Below are 17074 nucleotides of genomic sequence, written 5' to 3' on the forward strand. Positions count from 1 at the left end.
TTGTATCAAAACACTTTGTGTTGGAACAAAATACTCCCACACTGAATAACTTATTTTATTCTAAGGTTTCACAATAAGTGTTTCAGGCTTACTGGTGAATCATAAAAACAGATCATTGTGTTGGGCCTAGAACATTTAAAATTACTGCTTGCTAGAAAATTACTCATAGGATTAGTATTGGTGTTCTGCTCCCTCTTCAGCAGAAGAACTATAATTTGCAATGAAACATGTGCTTTATTTGGAAATTAAATACCGAATTCATCTGCCCGTGTATCTACATCTCGGCTATGAAAAGAAGCCACTCTGGAAGGGCTGATCTCCTGGCTAACTTGGAACGACAGTGTTTTAATCCCCATCAGTATGGTTTATTGCAAAATTAGCATCCTCCGGGGCCGAACAGAAATTACAGGTACTTCACCATCATTTTATCACAGCAATTTTCCTCAGCACAAGTTATTTCTTGCACAGCTGGTGAAGGTACACGGAGTGATGTGCCTGGCGCTGAGTACATGTCACAGGTTTGGAAGCTCTATTGTCACTGCCGTAAGTGGGAACTCAGGGGCTGACAATCTCAGAAAAGCTAACGGCGAGGTATTCCGGAGGTGCTGACTCATACGGTACATGAACTGCACAGGTTCTTTTTCCTTTCACTCTAAACCCCTCTTCACCTGCCCTTTCCGAAGGATGGGACCGTATCCAGCTCCACGCAGAGACCTCTGTCGCACACAAGCAGCAGACAAATTCAGCATGCTGATTTAATCTGACACAATGACTCTGTTTAGCCATTGCTTTACAGGAGAAGATGTTCCAGGAATACAATCACTTATTGGATTACAAATTCCTCAGTGGTTCAAGGCAAAAGCATTAAGCAGGTGACACAGAACGTAAAGCAGGCACTTGAAACCAAGCGTTTAAGAGCTCTCGCTTGTTATTTGCATACATCACACATTTCTATGTTTGTTCTGAATCTGGTAAAAACAACCTACAATTCTTTGGTCAGTATAATCCCCACTGCTGTATGCGGTGGCCAGAGTTGAAGAGCACTTCTCTGCATACCAGGGAGAAAGGCCTTGCTGAGAAGCACTGCTAATGGAGATAGTGTAGATACTATCAGTGTAACCGTCACAGTCGCAGTTGTCTCCCTGACGGCCTCCGTTCCCAGAAGCCCAGACGAAAATGGAGCCTTTCCCATTCCGGCCCTAGAGAAAATGGAAAGGAGCGGTTACCAAAGACATTTCAGTCTCTGTAATGCGTTCTTAACAACTCCTCCCCTGCAAAAAGCCTAATATAGCAAACATTTTCAGGTGGAAAAGGACAATTTTCCATAAGCACTGTAGAAGAGAGACAGAAGAGAACAGCTGCTTGAGGTACCCCACCTCACACCCTGCAGTACCCCTCTTAGTTTAACTAGGTTTAGTGTTTCAGCTGCAGCAACTTTCCTCAGAATAGGTTTTTAAGTTAAAAACAGAGTCTGTGCTCAACAGATTAAGTTTTCCCACATGCTGATCACAAAATCCCAGAATCATCCGGGTTGGAAAAGCCCCTGCAGCTCCTCCAGCCCCACCATGACCCCCACCCTGACCCTTCCCAACTCCCCCAGACCCCTCAGCGCTGGCTCAGCCCGACTCTTCAACCCCCCCAGGGATCCCGGGGACTCCCCCCTGCCCTGGGCAGCCCATTCCAACGCCCAACAGCCCCTTCTGCACAGAAATCCTTCCTCAGAGCCAGCCTGACCCTGCCCTGGGCAGCTTGAGGCCATTCCCTCGGGGCCTGGCGCTGGGGCCTTGGCTCCAGAGACTCATCCCCCCTCTCTGCCCCCTCCTGGCAGGGAGTTGCCGAGGGCCAGGAGGTCTCCCCTCAGCCTCCTCTGCTCCAGACTAATGTTTTGATCCTGAACATCAATAGGAAAAAGGCCCATTTTCTTAAAGAAATGACATTTATCAGGGGTTATTTCACTTGTCTCTCAAGCAATATGAACAATGTACATGATATGACTTTTCCCACAGTTTATTTTTTTGTAAGGAAGCCTTTCGCAGTTGGTGTTCACTTGGTGAAACAGAGTGAACCATCATCAAGCACATCTGACCGAAACCCCCTCCGTTCTCTTAGAGACCCTCAGGCCAGCACCAGCACTCTCCAGACATAACCACGCTCACCCCCTGCTCTGGTCTCCAGCGTGCAGCTGATGCTGGCAGCATGTGAACCACCACAGCTATCACAGAGCAAACACCTATCGCCCTACCCAGGCTTAAGCTGCGTTAGACCTTCACGGGAAAAAAAACAATCGTTTAGTGTGAAGACCAAAAGTTCATTGTTAACAGATGTACGTTCACTGGAAACAGCAGTTGAAATACAGATTTTTATCATCCCACTCAGATGAGATTTGAAGTCACGTGTGCAAGTGCTGAGACATTTACAGCACTTAAAACATTAAAAATAAAGAAAAGTAAGCTGCACTATGCGATACGACTTCAAATGGAAAGAAGAAGCCACATCAGTTACAGAAAATGAGATAGAATCTTCCTTCGAGAATAAAGGCTGCAGTCCAGAAAAGCACTGGCGTGTGTAAACAGCTGCCCTGATCTCATTTAAGAGTGGTACTAACACCTCAGAGGCTAAGCTTAAGCTTTTACCAGGCCAGGGATGGAAGGCGTTGACAGCCCCAACTCTGGCTGACCTTAAACAGGGTGGAGACAACCCAGACCCTTGAAAAGGAAGCCTGACAAATGAATGGGTAAATTTGCTACCCTTGAGAAATAAAACAATTGTAAAGAAAGACACATTCTTCACCTGCTTTTTTAGAGTGAGACCACCAAAAACTGCTCTCCTAATTGTTGCCTTTAATTCTCCCTCTTCTCTCGCTGCCCACCTACAGACTTAGATCTGTTTATCACCAGCCCCCCTACTCTTCCCTCAGACTATGTTTGTCAGCTCTCAGACTCTTCTTCCCTCCTTCTGCCTGCTGGTGTTAACTGCCCTTTTTCCAAAATCCTTTCTCTTTGCCTCTGTCCTTCAAGCTTTCCTCCATTCCTCTCCTCTCCCGTCTCTGATTCAGTCTTCCTCTCACTGTCAGCACCTGTCCGTCTTCAAATCTCCTTTCACCTCACTGGCAAGGGTAGTTCATTAACGCATCCCCAGTAGCTCTCAGTCTGCACCCTACTTGTCATGCAACCAGATCTAAATAGGATTACATTAAAAAAAGAACTGTAAAAGCCTTGTTTCCAACACCCTCCGTCATGCATTTTTACTACCCTCATTTTAATTGGATCACGATATGCACCAATTTATAAACTAATGCAATTAACACAATACAAGCCCATCCACGGGGTGCTAAAATGCATCGCTATTTCACACAGCAAAATATTCACAAAGCAGGAATTTTGTATTAAATTTTGCAGGCTTTCAGTGCAGAAATCCAATTACTGTTCAGCGCAAAACAAGGAGCAGAGAGGGGTGGGGGTAGGGCGAGACAAAGGCAGCAAAAGTAAGGATGGAAAAAGAAAGCTTATGTGTGGAGAAGAGCAGCTTAAAACCAGCTCAGGAAGCTCCGACGGTGCTTTTTTAAAAGTCCTCTTCTGGCTGGCAATTTCTCTGACCTGTACCATCAAAATCTCTCCCCTCCTTTTCAAATGTTTGAGCAAAGAGAGCACAAACCGTTTTCGTTTCTTCCCTGATACCAACCATTTAAAAATTCTGTTCTCTGACACATTTTATTGTATCTTTCTCTTAAGTTTCGTACCTGTTTTATCCCATACTCAAAAGCCTTCTGTGCCAGTCTCCCAGGTCCCTCCACGGTTTTACCGTCATCATTAGGGCCCCAGCTTGCGCTGTAAATATCCACGTGTTCCGGATTGAAACCGATTGAACTGGCTTCAATAGCATCAGTGACTATTCCGTCCAGCATTCGTATACCTTAACAGGAAAAAAAAAAAAAAGCAGCACACTTAATTTACTTTCTGCTCCCTCCTCTTTGTCTTTGTTAACTGTTCCCAAAGCTTCCAGAAGAATTAATCCATAACTACTGCAACCACAGCCTGCTGCGGTTCACATCAGTAATACCGAGGACAGTCCGTGTCAGTGTGAAACAGGACACTTACCCTTTATTTGCAGAGCTCAGTGCTTGCTACAAACATCAAAAAAAGCCCTCCTAAAATCTTGGTTGCCTCTTATTTACTTCTTTCTCTCCTTCTACAGAGAGACAGATTGATGCTTTGCTGACTGTTCCTGCTCTTCCTTGTTACACTGAGCTCTTTCTTGACCCTTCTTCCTGTTAAATCTGTAACAAAGATGCTCCCAAGCTGCTAGTACGTCACTAAAATTGAATAGGTTTTATCAGCATTACTTCCATCTTTAAGAGTTTCAGTTCAGAGATGTAGTCCTGTATGTTCTGGCTAAGACGCTCTGTGCTCACAGGCATTAAGGTTTTGCTGTCTTTGTGACGCTGCTATTTCACCAGCCCTTCAACCTTCACCACAGAAAATTCTCACTGTTATTTTACTGCTGCAGGGTTGTTTTGTTTTGGTTTTGTTTTTTTTTTCTACTGTGAGCAATCCAGAGATGCTAGAGATATCTAGCCATTAACATTTTATTAGGAACTGCATGAGCTAATCTTCTTCAGAGAAGCCTGATCTCAGTGGTACTTAACATTCAGCGGCAGACAGCGGTTCATCTGTACTGGATCTCTCGCTCTGCAAACCCTCAGCTCTGCAGCAGGACTGCTACCAGTGTCCAGGGCTGGAGGACGACAGAAATAGCAGAAGTCTGGCAAAATTCCCGCTATGGCATGGCTCTCCCAGCAACAGCGGCAATGTAAGAGCCACAGCAGTCAGGATTCAGCCTGTGTTTTCAAGCAATAAAAATCTCTGGGTTCTCTTGAACTTGGCAAGTTAGTACTACAGCAGCTGCACCATTACTGGCAGTTGGTGAATTATGAGGACTCGTTTTCTAGTATTTTCCACAAAACGGGGATCTTTCCAAAGCACAGAAGACAAAATGTGGTCATTCTACTATTAAAAAAAACCAACAAAAAAAGCGAGAAAAAAAATCTCCCCACCTTGCCCTTGCAGCTCAGTGTCTTGTTCTTTTTTTATACTATCAAGCAGGGAAAAAAAAGACTGTAAGCATAATTCATTTCCCCAGTGGCTGTCCTCTAAGACTCATAATACCACCGAGATAAAGCTGGGGTTTATTATTTCATATTAATTAGTGGCAAAAGCAGACAAAGGAGTTAATCTGCTCAACCACTGCCACTCCATGACCGCTCATAAAGCTGGGAAAAGAATCAAGGTATATCCTGCGCCTCTGGTACCAAAGCCACCACTTACCCCAGATAGGCTTAAACTCGTTAACATTTTGAATACTCATTTTTCGGCTGGCTCAGAGTTGTCAGATTCTCTCACACCAGCGCGCTGCGAGCAAAGATCTGCCTGCGTGGGAATGACTGCAAGTGCCGGGCGCGAGCTTGCAACCCGTAATGAGGTGCTGGGAATGCAGGGAGGAGCGCACAGATATTTCCCACAGAAGAAGACAAAGCCAACTCTGCAGATAAATAACGTACCAAGGAGGAAAACAGGGAACACTGGCAACACGCTGATGAAAACAGCTCGAGACAAAAAACGTTGTCTTGTCTCCGCGATCGCCAAAAATCCTGCTTGTTTTAAGTCAACTCGGGGGTTTGATGACTGCAGTGGTATTTCCCTGAGCAGCCTCCAATATTGCCCTCTTTGCATAAACTCTTTCCTATTCCTCCACATGCTTGCTTCCATCACCAGTCCCACAAAATCAAAAGCAGGCAAAGCCCGAGGTAATCTCAGGCACATACGTGTATCTGCCTGGCAGAGGGCTATTTTTAGCAACACGTTACTGTGCAGGAACTCTCAGCCCAGTCCTTTGTAAAATGGAGCTTCTTAATCATTTGATTTCCATGGTAGCACCAGAGAAATGTCGTAGCACAGCGCTACATGTGAAAACACATACAGTCTGCCTAATGCCGAAGGGGATCGATACATGCACGTTTCTTAGCGCCACACAGAACAAGAGGAGAATCTTAACGGACTCTGAAAGGTGTCACTTCGAAGACTGGCATTAAGAAGTTTTGGGTTTGGGTTTTTTTTCCGCACAGTGCACAGAGAAGCCCATGGGATTCACAGCCCCCAAGCACCGAAGAGACCAACCCAGGTCTCAGAACAGGGCCCGGCACTGATGCGAGCAGTGAGAGCACTCAGCATCATTAAAGTCAGTATTTTCAGGGAAAACAAAACAGTTCTGAATGGAAGGTTTTTGTTTTACCCCTCAAGACCAAGTTAAACCAACCTCTGATGCTGAAGATTAGAGAACAAGGTATGCCAAATGTCAGGGCTTCTTTCCCTAAAGCAGCTAGTGCTGACTGTCAGAGAAAAGGCACTGGCTGTGGACCACTGGGTTTATCCAGACTGCCAACTGCTACAGGCAGACAGCCACTCAAAGAAGTCATCCTGAAATAACGTCAGACAGAAGTGTGTAATGTGTCATTTCACAGATTTAAAAAAAAAAAAAAAAAAAAAAAAAAAAAAAAACTGTATAGCTTGGAACATCAGAAAAGCCTTCCAATGCTTAGCCACTCCAAGTTCATCTGAATCTCTGGAAGAAAGACTTCTCCTGTCTTCTGTTGCTCTTTGAACGTATTTTTGTTATGTCCCTGTCTTAATCAGCGTGGTCATATGTAGCAGCTTATGATTTCTTTCAACTTTTCCATTCTTTCTGCTCCCCCGCGCAGACACAAGCAGCTGTCTGGGTAATACGGATTGCTGGACTGCTCTTCCTCCTGTTATTTTCCTTTTCTAGACAAATCACCCCGCATCGATCTGTAGTTTGCATTTGCAAACGAACGCAGAGCATATGCAAATAACTGTGGAAGAATCTTCTCTGTAGATGCCAGCGCCTTAAAATATGGGCACAGCGGGAGTTCAGACATCTTTGCAGCTTCATCCATTTTGCCCTGCTTTGAAAATTTGGCATCTTTGTCTCATGAGTGAGATATTTTATTTAAACAGAGCACGACAGCATAATGCGTCGTGGCAAAGGCAGACTGCAAAGCTGACATCTATGACAGCTCAGCAGAGGAAATGGGAGCCTACAAACATAAAGACTGAAATGGTGGGAATGGCAGTTACAGGTGTCAGTTGCCACTCATCGCCCCTTCGTTTAAAAGGAAAAAAGGGGAGTCATGGAAAAACTGTGTGTACAAGTATCTTCCACGGAGCTAAATAACCATTTGCAACGGATACTTTGATCATGACCTGTTTCCTAAACCTCTAATGGATTAAACTTCTAGTCACCTCTTCCAAAAAAACGGCAGTATTGACTGACGGGCATGCAGGTCTCCACTTACTTCAAAATCAACTTAGGATGACAACAGAGAAGCTGCCGAAATGAAAACGGCAGCGGTTGGAGTATCTTGGCTGACGTGACCTTCTGCACGTAACTGAGCAGATGGAAACAATATGCTGCGAGCAAGGTGGGTATAAATTTGTATATTCTTACTTTCACTCTACTCAATCCCTCTCCTGCCCCAAGCCACCTCTTTCCAGGATTACCAGTTATAAGAAGTGAGTCCATCATTCCTTAGAAGACGCAGTCTTGTCTCATGGTACAATAGAGGCTGATGCTGCTGTTACTATTATCACTGTTGTTGTTATCACCATCACCACCACCTATATTGCTGCTGCTGCTGCTGTCACATATTCTACCTATTCTCAACAGATAAACAAATTCCAGAGAGTAGGCTGACATTCAAGAAGCGCTGTCATATAGATGTAACAGGCTGCACTACGGCCAGACAGGATTTGGTAGCCTAACGGCGCAAGATGGATGTTTTCTGAGAAGAGCCAGTCATTCACGTTTCAGTTAACAGCAGTTGAAAACACCCAGCGCTTCGCAGGATCTCTCTGGGTTCCATTCCTATCAGACATCTAATTATTTTCATTTTCTTACCTCCAACTTTGGAATTGTAGGCTACTCCAACTCCACATTTTCTGTTGTTGGCTTGCATGGCAATTTCTCCTGCACACCGTGTCCCATGCCTGAATAGATACAGCCAGAATAAACAACGTCTCACGACATCTTTGGGTAACATACACACAAGACTCCTCACCGACGACCCTGATTTTGGTGCAAGTCTTCCCTTAAGTGAATGCAATGCAGCTACGGAAGAGCTTCCGAGCTGTATCTACATGATACTAAAATACTTGTCTCTCTCGGGCTTCGAGCAACACAAGTTTACCATCTTAATGATCAGAGGATCATTGTGGTGAGACGAGAAATACCTTACCTCAGTCACACGGAAGTCTGCAGACCCATCAGACACCAGTATCTCAGTGGAGTGCAAAAGCAGCATCAGATTATGGGGCTAAGAAGCTGCTAAACTTCTTCAGACAGAAATATGATAAAAGTCTTCTTCCATCACACCTTTAGGTACACTTTTGCTTAATGACTGCATTTGTTTAGGATTTCAGAAAGCGAGCCTTTAAAGCATCCTCGTCATGGCTAATTTTTTTCTCACAACAATGTTCTATGCAATTCTTTTTTTTGCCATAGGTGGTTTCCACAGTACAGAAAACCTTCGTGTAAGCGTAACTGTAACAGAGTTGTATATTTAATACTACAGATTGTTATTCAATGAAGTGTTTGAATGCTTCTGGGCTGAATTCCATTTACTTATTAATAAAGATTGGAGGTAATACAGGTAGATTTAAGAGATAATGGCATTGGGACAAGAGGATAATGGCTTCTTGCTCCTAAATAACGCTGTAACAAAGTAGAGACGTCATTTTTCAAATGTCTTACTTGCAGAGTAGTTATCCTTTGACTGATTGCTTTTTCCCCATCCACTGATTTATGTTGCGGATGCTGCTGCATTGTCTGATAAACAACGGGGAACCAGCACACCAGTTTCTCACCGTATCTTTATTGAGTGGGAGCATCCTAATTAGTTTAAGAAATTGATTTCTTCTGTGTACCAGCCTTTAAAGAGGTCCATTCTCTTCTCTTTCTGACCGACAAAATCTCTCCCTGAACTACCTGGGAACTGGCTGCCTGTCTCATGTTCAAGCTTTCTGAAACTCCCTGGGTTATTACCTTGAGGACACTTGGGACAAACCTGGTCTAAATAAAGATTCCATATGCCTCAGAAGAGACAGAAAGATTGTCGCGGGAGTGAACGCGTCCTCCTCCAGCGTCTGACGGTGTGTCATAGCCTAGGGGAGGAGGTCAGAAGCATGGCTTCACCTCTGACAGCGTGCACTGAGCTAGAACTCTCCCACTGGTGCAGCAGTTACTCCCACAAGTAGAAAAGAGTGTCCTTAGCTACAACAGCTGACCTGAAGGATGGGTTTCTCGGTAGGTTCCTCTAAGACAGGAGACACATTCTTATAAAATTCCCAGTGCAAAGCAGAGAACTGAAGTCAAGATTTGCCTAGGGAGGTATCGCTCTAGAAACACGCACGGTGACATGAGCAGAGTGTTCCCTTCAGCTCACAGAAAGGTATCAGTACCTTACATATACAAAGGTATGAAGAAATTCAGGACACTATAGGGAGATTTCAGTTGTGAAGCTCTTCATCTGGGAATTTAATTTTCTTAGTTTCCAGCATTTGGGCCAGTTTTACATGCAACTATTTGTGCAGACTGAAACACAAGAGGTTTGTTTCGAACACAGTTTTTTGCTGTGAGGGTGAGCATCACCCTCAGAGGCTGCGGAGTCTCCCTACTTCACAATATTCAAAAGCTGTCTGGATCTGGCCCTGGGCTCTGGGTGTCCCCGCCCGGGCAGGGGCTGGGACCAGATGACCTCCAGAGATGCCTCCCAACCTCAACCCCCCTGCGATGCTGCTGCACAGATTCTTCCTCGCATTGCGTCATTGCCATAGGGGACACACAGAGATATTTGTACATTTGCACGTTCTAACACACAAATTTATAAAGCACTGCTTTGTTCTCTTCATGCAACTGGGAGGATACTCACTTGTTTTCGTTTGTCGGGTCGTATCTAGGAAATGGATCATGGTCGTTGTCATTGAAATCATAACTCGCCTTTGGATCCTACGGTTTTACAAAAAAAAAAAAAAAGAAACCAAACAATTAATTTGGACAACTAGAAAATGTGGTTTAAAACGTGTAACAGAATGGGTTCTAGAGCCTATTTCTTTCTCTGGCATGCCTCGTGTTGACAGCAATCAAGTTGGTAGAATGTGACGGGCATTAACAATTCCATAAATTTTTCATGGAGCTTTAATAATTCAGCATTAAACCACTGTACACAAACATGCCTGGGAAGTAAATCCACTGAGGGCAAAAAACCCAAAACAACAAAAAACCCACCCCGCTGTCATTGGTAAGTGACATTCAGCTTCCTGTGACACCGACCGGGTTCCAAATTATGCCTGAGGCAAATATTCCAGTCTCTGTGCTGGAGGAGCTGACTTGCAGAACGGACAGCAAGCGGGAGAAGAGTGTCTGTACATCAAGTTCACAGCCAATGCTCTTACCCCGCGGCGTTCTAACGCCCAGACTCACATAGTTAGTGTAGATGTCAGTGTGATTCCACTCCAAGCCATCGTCTAGTACGGTGATGACCACCCCCTTGCCTGTAATCCCTTTCTGCCATACAGGAATAACGTGGAGATCCAGTTTGGGCAGGGTTGGAGTTACTCTTGTATCTTGCTGGAGGACAGAAAGGATTGAAATACGTCAACATCTTTATCCGTTTATACTACATGGGTCCAAGGATGTATTTTAAAAGTGCACTGAACCATCCCAGCCCGAACTTGTACATTTTGTCCAAATTTTGCAAAGACAAAACAAAAGTCAGTTCCGTCAAACAGTTGCAGCACTGTCAGATTTACCCCATTACTTGAAGACCACCCCTGAACAAAGAGCACCTCGGATTTACTGGAGGCCGGCAGCAGAAACAGGGGAACGGTAGGGAGGCACCACTGAACCTTGGAACGTCGAGTTAATGATCAGACCTGCTCGTGTTTGTTCTTTTCACTTGATGAGAAGCCAAGACACTACCCCACAGTGCAGTCAGCTGCGTTTTCTCCAAATGTGTTTTCTCCTTTGACGTTCAAGCCAGAGCATAATAATTAATGGATAAAACAATTAAGGTAGTCGTTTGGTTAGGAACAACTGTGCTGAATCACAACTTTCTGTTTACTACCCTCATTACTGTTCCTGTGGTAAATCAACTGGAAGCATGAATCATCTATAGCCTTCTCTTCTGCAGCAAGTTCTTTAAAGAGTAGCTCCTAAATGGGTCATTTTTCCTCTCTAATATTAGGTGTGCGGTACATACATCTAATTTACAAAACTTGCTTTCAAGCCCCTTAAAACACAGATGTAAAGAAAAGAATTTTCCTTCTGTTTCTCTCTGCATAATTACATTAGCTGACCGCAGGTTTTTCATTTCTTTGTTTCCAAAGGAACGATGCATAAAATCTGAGTCTTACAGAAAGAAATTTGTTATGGGAATGACCTTTCCTTCATTTTATCCTTTCTTTTCTGACTGCTGCCTTTCAGGGTTTCAAGTTTTGTTCTCTAGAATCCATCAAACAACCATTTTCTTTCTGGTGACGTGTGAAGGCACACTGAATAGAGCTAAAAACCTGTTGCCGTCAGATCGCAATAATAAGGAAGTAATAAGTTATTTACCGCAAGGCAAGGATTATTTTGGAAGAAAATATTTAACACGTTCATGCATTTCACCAGAAAAAATTCAACGTGCACCGCAAAGAAGGGTAAGCATTGCATTTCTGTTTCTCATGTGGGAAAACTAGAAGGAGAAGAAAACCATAGGGAGGTGGGAAAAGGAACAAGGTCTCCTGGAGAGAAGGACATTGCTTTTTTCACAAAACTGCTTTTCTGAACTCTGTTCATGTTTGCGTATTTGTCCAATACGGACATCTTGGAAATTTCCAGCTTCTTCTTGGAAACATGCTAAGAAACAAACAGATATTCAGCTTCAATGAAAAGTTAAATTCTTAAAGATAACCATTTTTTATGTTGAAAGGAAGTCTGCAGGAATCTTAATGGAAATATTTTTTGCTCTGCGTTTTCTAGTTCATTTTTCCTAGCTCAAACAAAGGAAAGAGAGGGCGAAGCATTACAGAAACAGCCTAGAGTTTGGTCTGTTTCCTCTAAGCTGAACTGGAGAAAGGTATTTCCAGCCACCTGGGCCATGCTTGTGCTTTTGGCCTTTCTCCCTGACCCGTTACACCCACTTTTAATCCCAGCCCTGTTCTGCGTGGAAGCAATGGAGCCTAGATGGAGGGTGCAGGTAGATGCACTGTGCAAACACGGACTCTCCAGAGAAACCGCATAAAACGTAAACCATCAGCTGTGTTCCTGAGTTGACACGTGCAGACAGAAGCTACAGAGCTCAGGAAACTTCTTTTCCTCAACGTTTTGAACATGTGAGCTGCAGACACCCCCTTCTATTTAAATCCCTGTCCAAGAGGCTGAAGGAGCTTTTGTTTCCGTCTGGCAGATGCCGTCTGCACCACCAATTTTAATAAAGAAATACACAGCCAGCTTCAGACATGATAAGGGACTCCTTACACGTCAACAGCAAATATTTTAAAATCAGCATCACAGAATCAGTCAGGTTGAAAAGACCCTGGCGGTCACCGAGTCATATCAACCCCCATCCTAAGAAGCAGCTTAAAATGTTTTTTAGAATCTTTGCACAAACAATGCTGCAAAGAAAACAGAAGATTCCGTGGACGTCCTCTGCGCAGAGAGCTCCCATTTTTAGAGCAAATGCTAGTGAGAGGGACTTGTCATTTACCCCACTGCATCGCTCCGATCCTAGTAAAACAATGCAGCTGACAGCACAACTGGAACCCACCACCCCCAGTTCCACAGCGAAACAGATTCTTACCAGATACCACTGCTGATTCCACATAGGGTCATTGAAAAGATTTTCTGCCGAGTCTCTCACGGTGGCACGCTTAGTTCGTTTCTTTTCATATTGCTGCTCTGCCCACGACACCTACAATTATTTGTATAAATATGACAAGTAAGCCTCTATAGGTTAGAACTTCCTTAGCCTAGAGGGCAAGGGTTTTACTCACACAGCAATATTTTGATGCCTAAAGCAAAATAAGCAATGTTTGCTGCAGAGAGGATTATTTCTGCTGAAGTACTGTGTACTTTGGGCAAGAGGACTCTGTGAAATCATGATACCATAGAATCAAGTCATAGAAAATCATTAAGTACCAGTTAGCAGTAGAACTCCTGTGGGTGCCACACAATGTGGGCTTCGATATAGAATGTGCAGTATGGCTAGAGGTTACCTGAGCAGCAGTGGTTACCGAAACAAGCAAAACCACAGCCTGCTTCTTTCTCCTACTCACATTTTAATCCCCATCTATGGGGAGTTGGAAGGAGAAAGATTATCCCCGGCTTTAGTCTAGCCATCATGATGATGCTGTTACTCATAGCCCAGCTGGACCTTCAAGTCTCCCTCCCAGTGGTGTTTTGAAGTGTGATCAACTAGAAGGCTGTGAATATCGGACTAACTTCATCACTGGCGTAATTCCACTTCAGGCAGCTCAAAGCCAAAATGCTTCAGCGTGTTTTGCTAAAGCGTCGATGGAGTTTGTGCACGGCGGTCTCTGAGTCACCAGGCTGCGTTTTAAAAGTGTATCCCACTGGGTTCCCTTGAATGCGTTACTAAACACCACCACCCCCCCAAAAAAAACCCCACCATCCTGATCCTGATGCTGATCTCTTGGTGCTGTGTGCTCCTTCCAGAAAGGAGAATAAAATGTTATTTGTCGGTAGTACCGCGACAGTCACGCTGGTGAAGCTGGTGCTTTTCATCCCCGTCTCCAAACAGGCAGGGCCAGCTCAGGTTCAGCAGATCGCCAAGATCCTGCTATAAGCCGCTGCTGGAAGATGCCTTGGATCTAGCCTTGTGCTTTAGAGGTTCAAATAGACTCCGTTATTCTCTACTGTGAGCTTTATGGTCCGCACGTCTATCACCATATATGAAGCCGTAAGTGTGATTCACAAATTATGTTTCAAAAAGTACTGATTTTATTAAAATACCATTTCCTAGTGAGAGACTAACAGAAATCCACTATAAGAACATAAACCTTTAAAAATGGTAGCTACACCAGCGACCGTTACTGAAGGCTCTCTAATACTCTTCCCTTGGCTATAGATTTCTCACCGAAACCCCTCAAACCCTAGTTAGGCACAGGAGATGGGCCGGTGTCAGTATTCTGAGCCGCCCTGCAGACACCCAGGGCCGCACACACTCGTGCACGGGTCGCAGCATTTCCCTTTCTCTCTCTCCCCTGCCCACAGCAAAGCCTGGTCTCTTCGTCACCCAACAGTAATTAACAACTGACTGCTTCCACGCTCGCTGCTCTCCATGTGGACAACTGCTCTGAGGGAAATGAGCTGAAACTACCAAGCGCATATGTCAGACAAACAAGCCAAATGTTTGTCACTCCGCCGCTGGGTGAGGTTCCAACCACCCATCTGCGGAACAAGCCCTGTGCCAAATCTCCGCTCGCTGATAAATAGAGCAGCCAAAATAATCCTGGTTCGGGTCTCTTGCAAGAACATAGGTTTGGAAACCAGCGCAAATACTGGAAGTTAGGGAACCAGATAATCACATCCCTCCTGTATATTCACAGCCTTTATCTGTTTTACAACAAACACTGGGACATCTATAGGAAGCAGAGAAATACTCAGAGGAGAGCCAAGTTTTACGCCAGCTTTCACACTTAACATACCATGAGAGTCATGAAGGCGTTACACAAACAAAAGCAGGATTCCCTTCTCTCTGCCTTTTTGAAGACTGAATTTAAATCTTGTTAAAGAGGCTGTTGCCAGACAAGAGCAGCTCTCGGGAGCCAAGGTCCACGGGTAAACTACACAGCCTTACGTGATTGCTTTGTGTTTATATACTTACATAATGACATAATTACATCCCATTCACTCGCACGGTTCATTTGCATACTGAGTGGTAAATAAAAGGGAAATGAGGGTAGATTTACCAAATCACCTGCAGCACTTTGAAGCTCCGGGTTTGGATCTAAGTCTGCAATCACGTCTGGCAGTAACACGCGCGGCACAAATGCTCCCGCTCTGCTTATGACGTTGGGATTCCATGTCCTAACCACGGCCACGCTCCCCTGCCTAAGGGGTGCGTTCGGTGGGGTAAGTCCAAAAAAGGGAGGAACTGCACCCAAAACTCTGTTCCTGTACATGGTGCTATGATGGCATTGAACCTTTGATCACGGGTATGGGTACAAATTAGAACACTCATTTCCACTTAACGCTGTGGCTTTGAATATCCCAGTTTAGAATGACCACACCTGGAAGACTTTAACCATTACACCCGTGTTCACAAGGAGACAGATGAGAGCGTACGGTCTGGAAACAGGCAAAACAAATACCCCATCCTACCCCCTCCTTTAATTATCCTAGCTACATATAGAATAGTTCCTCCCAGATGACATTGGCCTCTAAAACCTCCAGATAACCAATCGCTCCTTCCCAAGCGATTCATCCCTACACGATAAATTGCTGATTTTTACAACTAGGCTAATTCATGCTTTGGTCTGCTCTCATTTTTACAATGAGTGCTGCAATAACACTGATTTCAAATTCATATTTCGTTGTTCTGAAATCCACCAGAAATTGGTTTTAAGAGGGTCTGACAGCATTCTGGTCCGTTCCTTAATTTTGCCACCCACCCCTTTTTTTTCAGTGTGTTTTACAAAGAGACATTCTCCTCTCTCAAATAAAGTGGAATACACGGGCAGTCTGCCTCGCGGGTGGACCGTGCCTTAGACCCCCCGGCTCTCCCAGCATGCCTGACCTTGGACTGTGCTGGGATCCCTCTGTAGAAAAAGACTGCAAGTGTAGAAAAAAACTGCAACTCTGGAAAAAAACTGCAAGTCTAGAACGTGTGATGGATTCTTTGAGAAGGGGTTTTAGAGCTTGTCATAGAAGAAGCAACAAATCGGCTCTTTTCCCCTACTCTTTTTTTTTTTTTCTAAATATTCAGTCACTTTAAATCAAACCTAATTCCCGCGGTAATTGCACAGACGTGGCCTAATTAAGCTTAATGCATCTATGGATTTTTAACTCTGAATCAAGCCCTGTGGCTCCTCATTCACATTTTCATCAGCGACACATCGGCATCTGAAACTCTAAGCCTCTGCAATGCTGCATATCTTAAATCTTAATTTGGAATGCCCTTGCAAAAAAATATGGTAGGAGAGGGTCAGATTCTGCCTGTTAATGACGGAATAATAAAGTATTATTCAGCATGAGTATGGATGGCTGCGTATATTAGACTTGCAAAGCGAGGAAAGCCTGCCTGTGACCTCGTTACAAAGCTAGCAATAAAGGGGACGGAATAAACAGGGAGCACAAAAAAGAATAAACGTAACACTCACCCGCTCATCATCAGAAAGTCTTTTAGTGATATGAATGGCACTTCTTCGAGACCGTCTTGGATGGCTTTTATGTCTGAATAGGTAGTGATTTTTGAGTGATCCGATCTGTAAGACAGAGGCGTACTTTAACCATCCAACAGAGATTTCTCCACCGCAAACAAACACCAACAGTCACAGCCTGACCGAATTCATTCTGCTTGAAAGACAAAAGAGCAAGAAACTAGCTTCTGGATGCCTTCATCTAAACTAAAAAACGCTCTTCAAATAACGAGCGCTTACCGCAGCCTGAGCGCTGCCAGAAGAAACCGGGGGGGTGTAGGGGGGGATCGTTTTATTTAAGGTGGTGAAGGAGGAACACAGTGCGGCGGTGCCCGGGGCGGCCAGCAGCGCCCTCACGGACCCACCTCGGCCCGGCCGCGTTAAGGACGGGTTTTACCCACGGCCCGGGTTTATCTGCTCTCCCCGGGGTTCAGCCCAGGAGGTGTAAAAACCTCCTGGCGCCCTCTGAAGCCTCACCGCGGGGTTTCGCTGCGCAGGCACCGGCCGAGCCCGCATTGCCAGGGAGACGCGGGTGCGCCCCGCCGGGTTCCTGAGGAGGGGCTGCCTGAGGCCGGCGGGGC

The 17074-nt window shown here is 44.8% G+C and overlaps 1 protein-coding gene across 1 annotated transcript in view; it reads right to left on the minus strand.

Annotated features, from left to right (window-relative positions):
• Window positions 1-17074, minus strand: part of PCSK1 (proprotein convertase subtilisin/kexin type 1) — a 32616-nt gene that overhangs the window by 12342 nt on the left and 3200 nt on the right. The window contains exons 2-8 of the mRNA XM_026866634.1: window positions 16455-16559; window positions 12914-13024; window positions 10552-10698; window positions 10001-10077; window positions 7972-8060; window positions 3740-3912; window positions 987-1199 (exon numbers count right to left, since the gene is read on the minus strand). Of these exons, the coding sequence (XP_026722435.1) occupies window positions 987-1199; window positions 3740-3912; window positions 7972-8060; window positions 10001-10077; window positions 10552-10698; window positions 12914-12937 (723 nt within the window). The 5' untranslated portion in view covers window positions 12938-13024; window positions 16455-16559. The remainder of the gene's footprint in view (window positions 1-986; window positions 1200-3739; window positions 3913-7971; window positions 8061-10000; window positions 10078-10551; window positions 10699-12913; window positions 13025-16454; window positions 16560-17074) is intronic.

Source organism: Athene cunicularia, assembly GCF_003259725.1.
Source record: "Athene cunicularia isolate RWA chromosome Z unlocalized genomic scaffold, athCun1 chrZ_part3, whole genome shotgun sequence".
Lineage (NCBI taxonomy): Eukaryota > Metazoa > Chordata > Aves > Strigiformes > Strigidae > Athene > Athene cunicularia.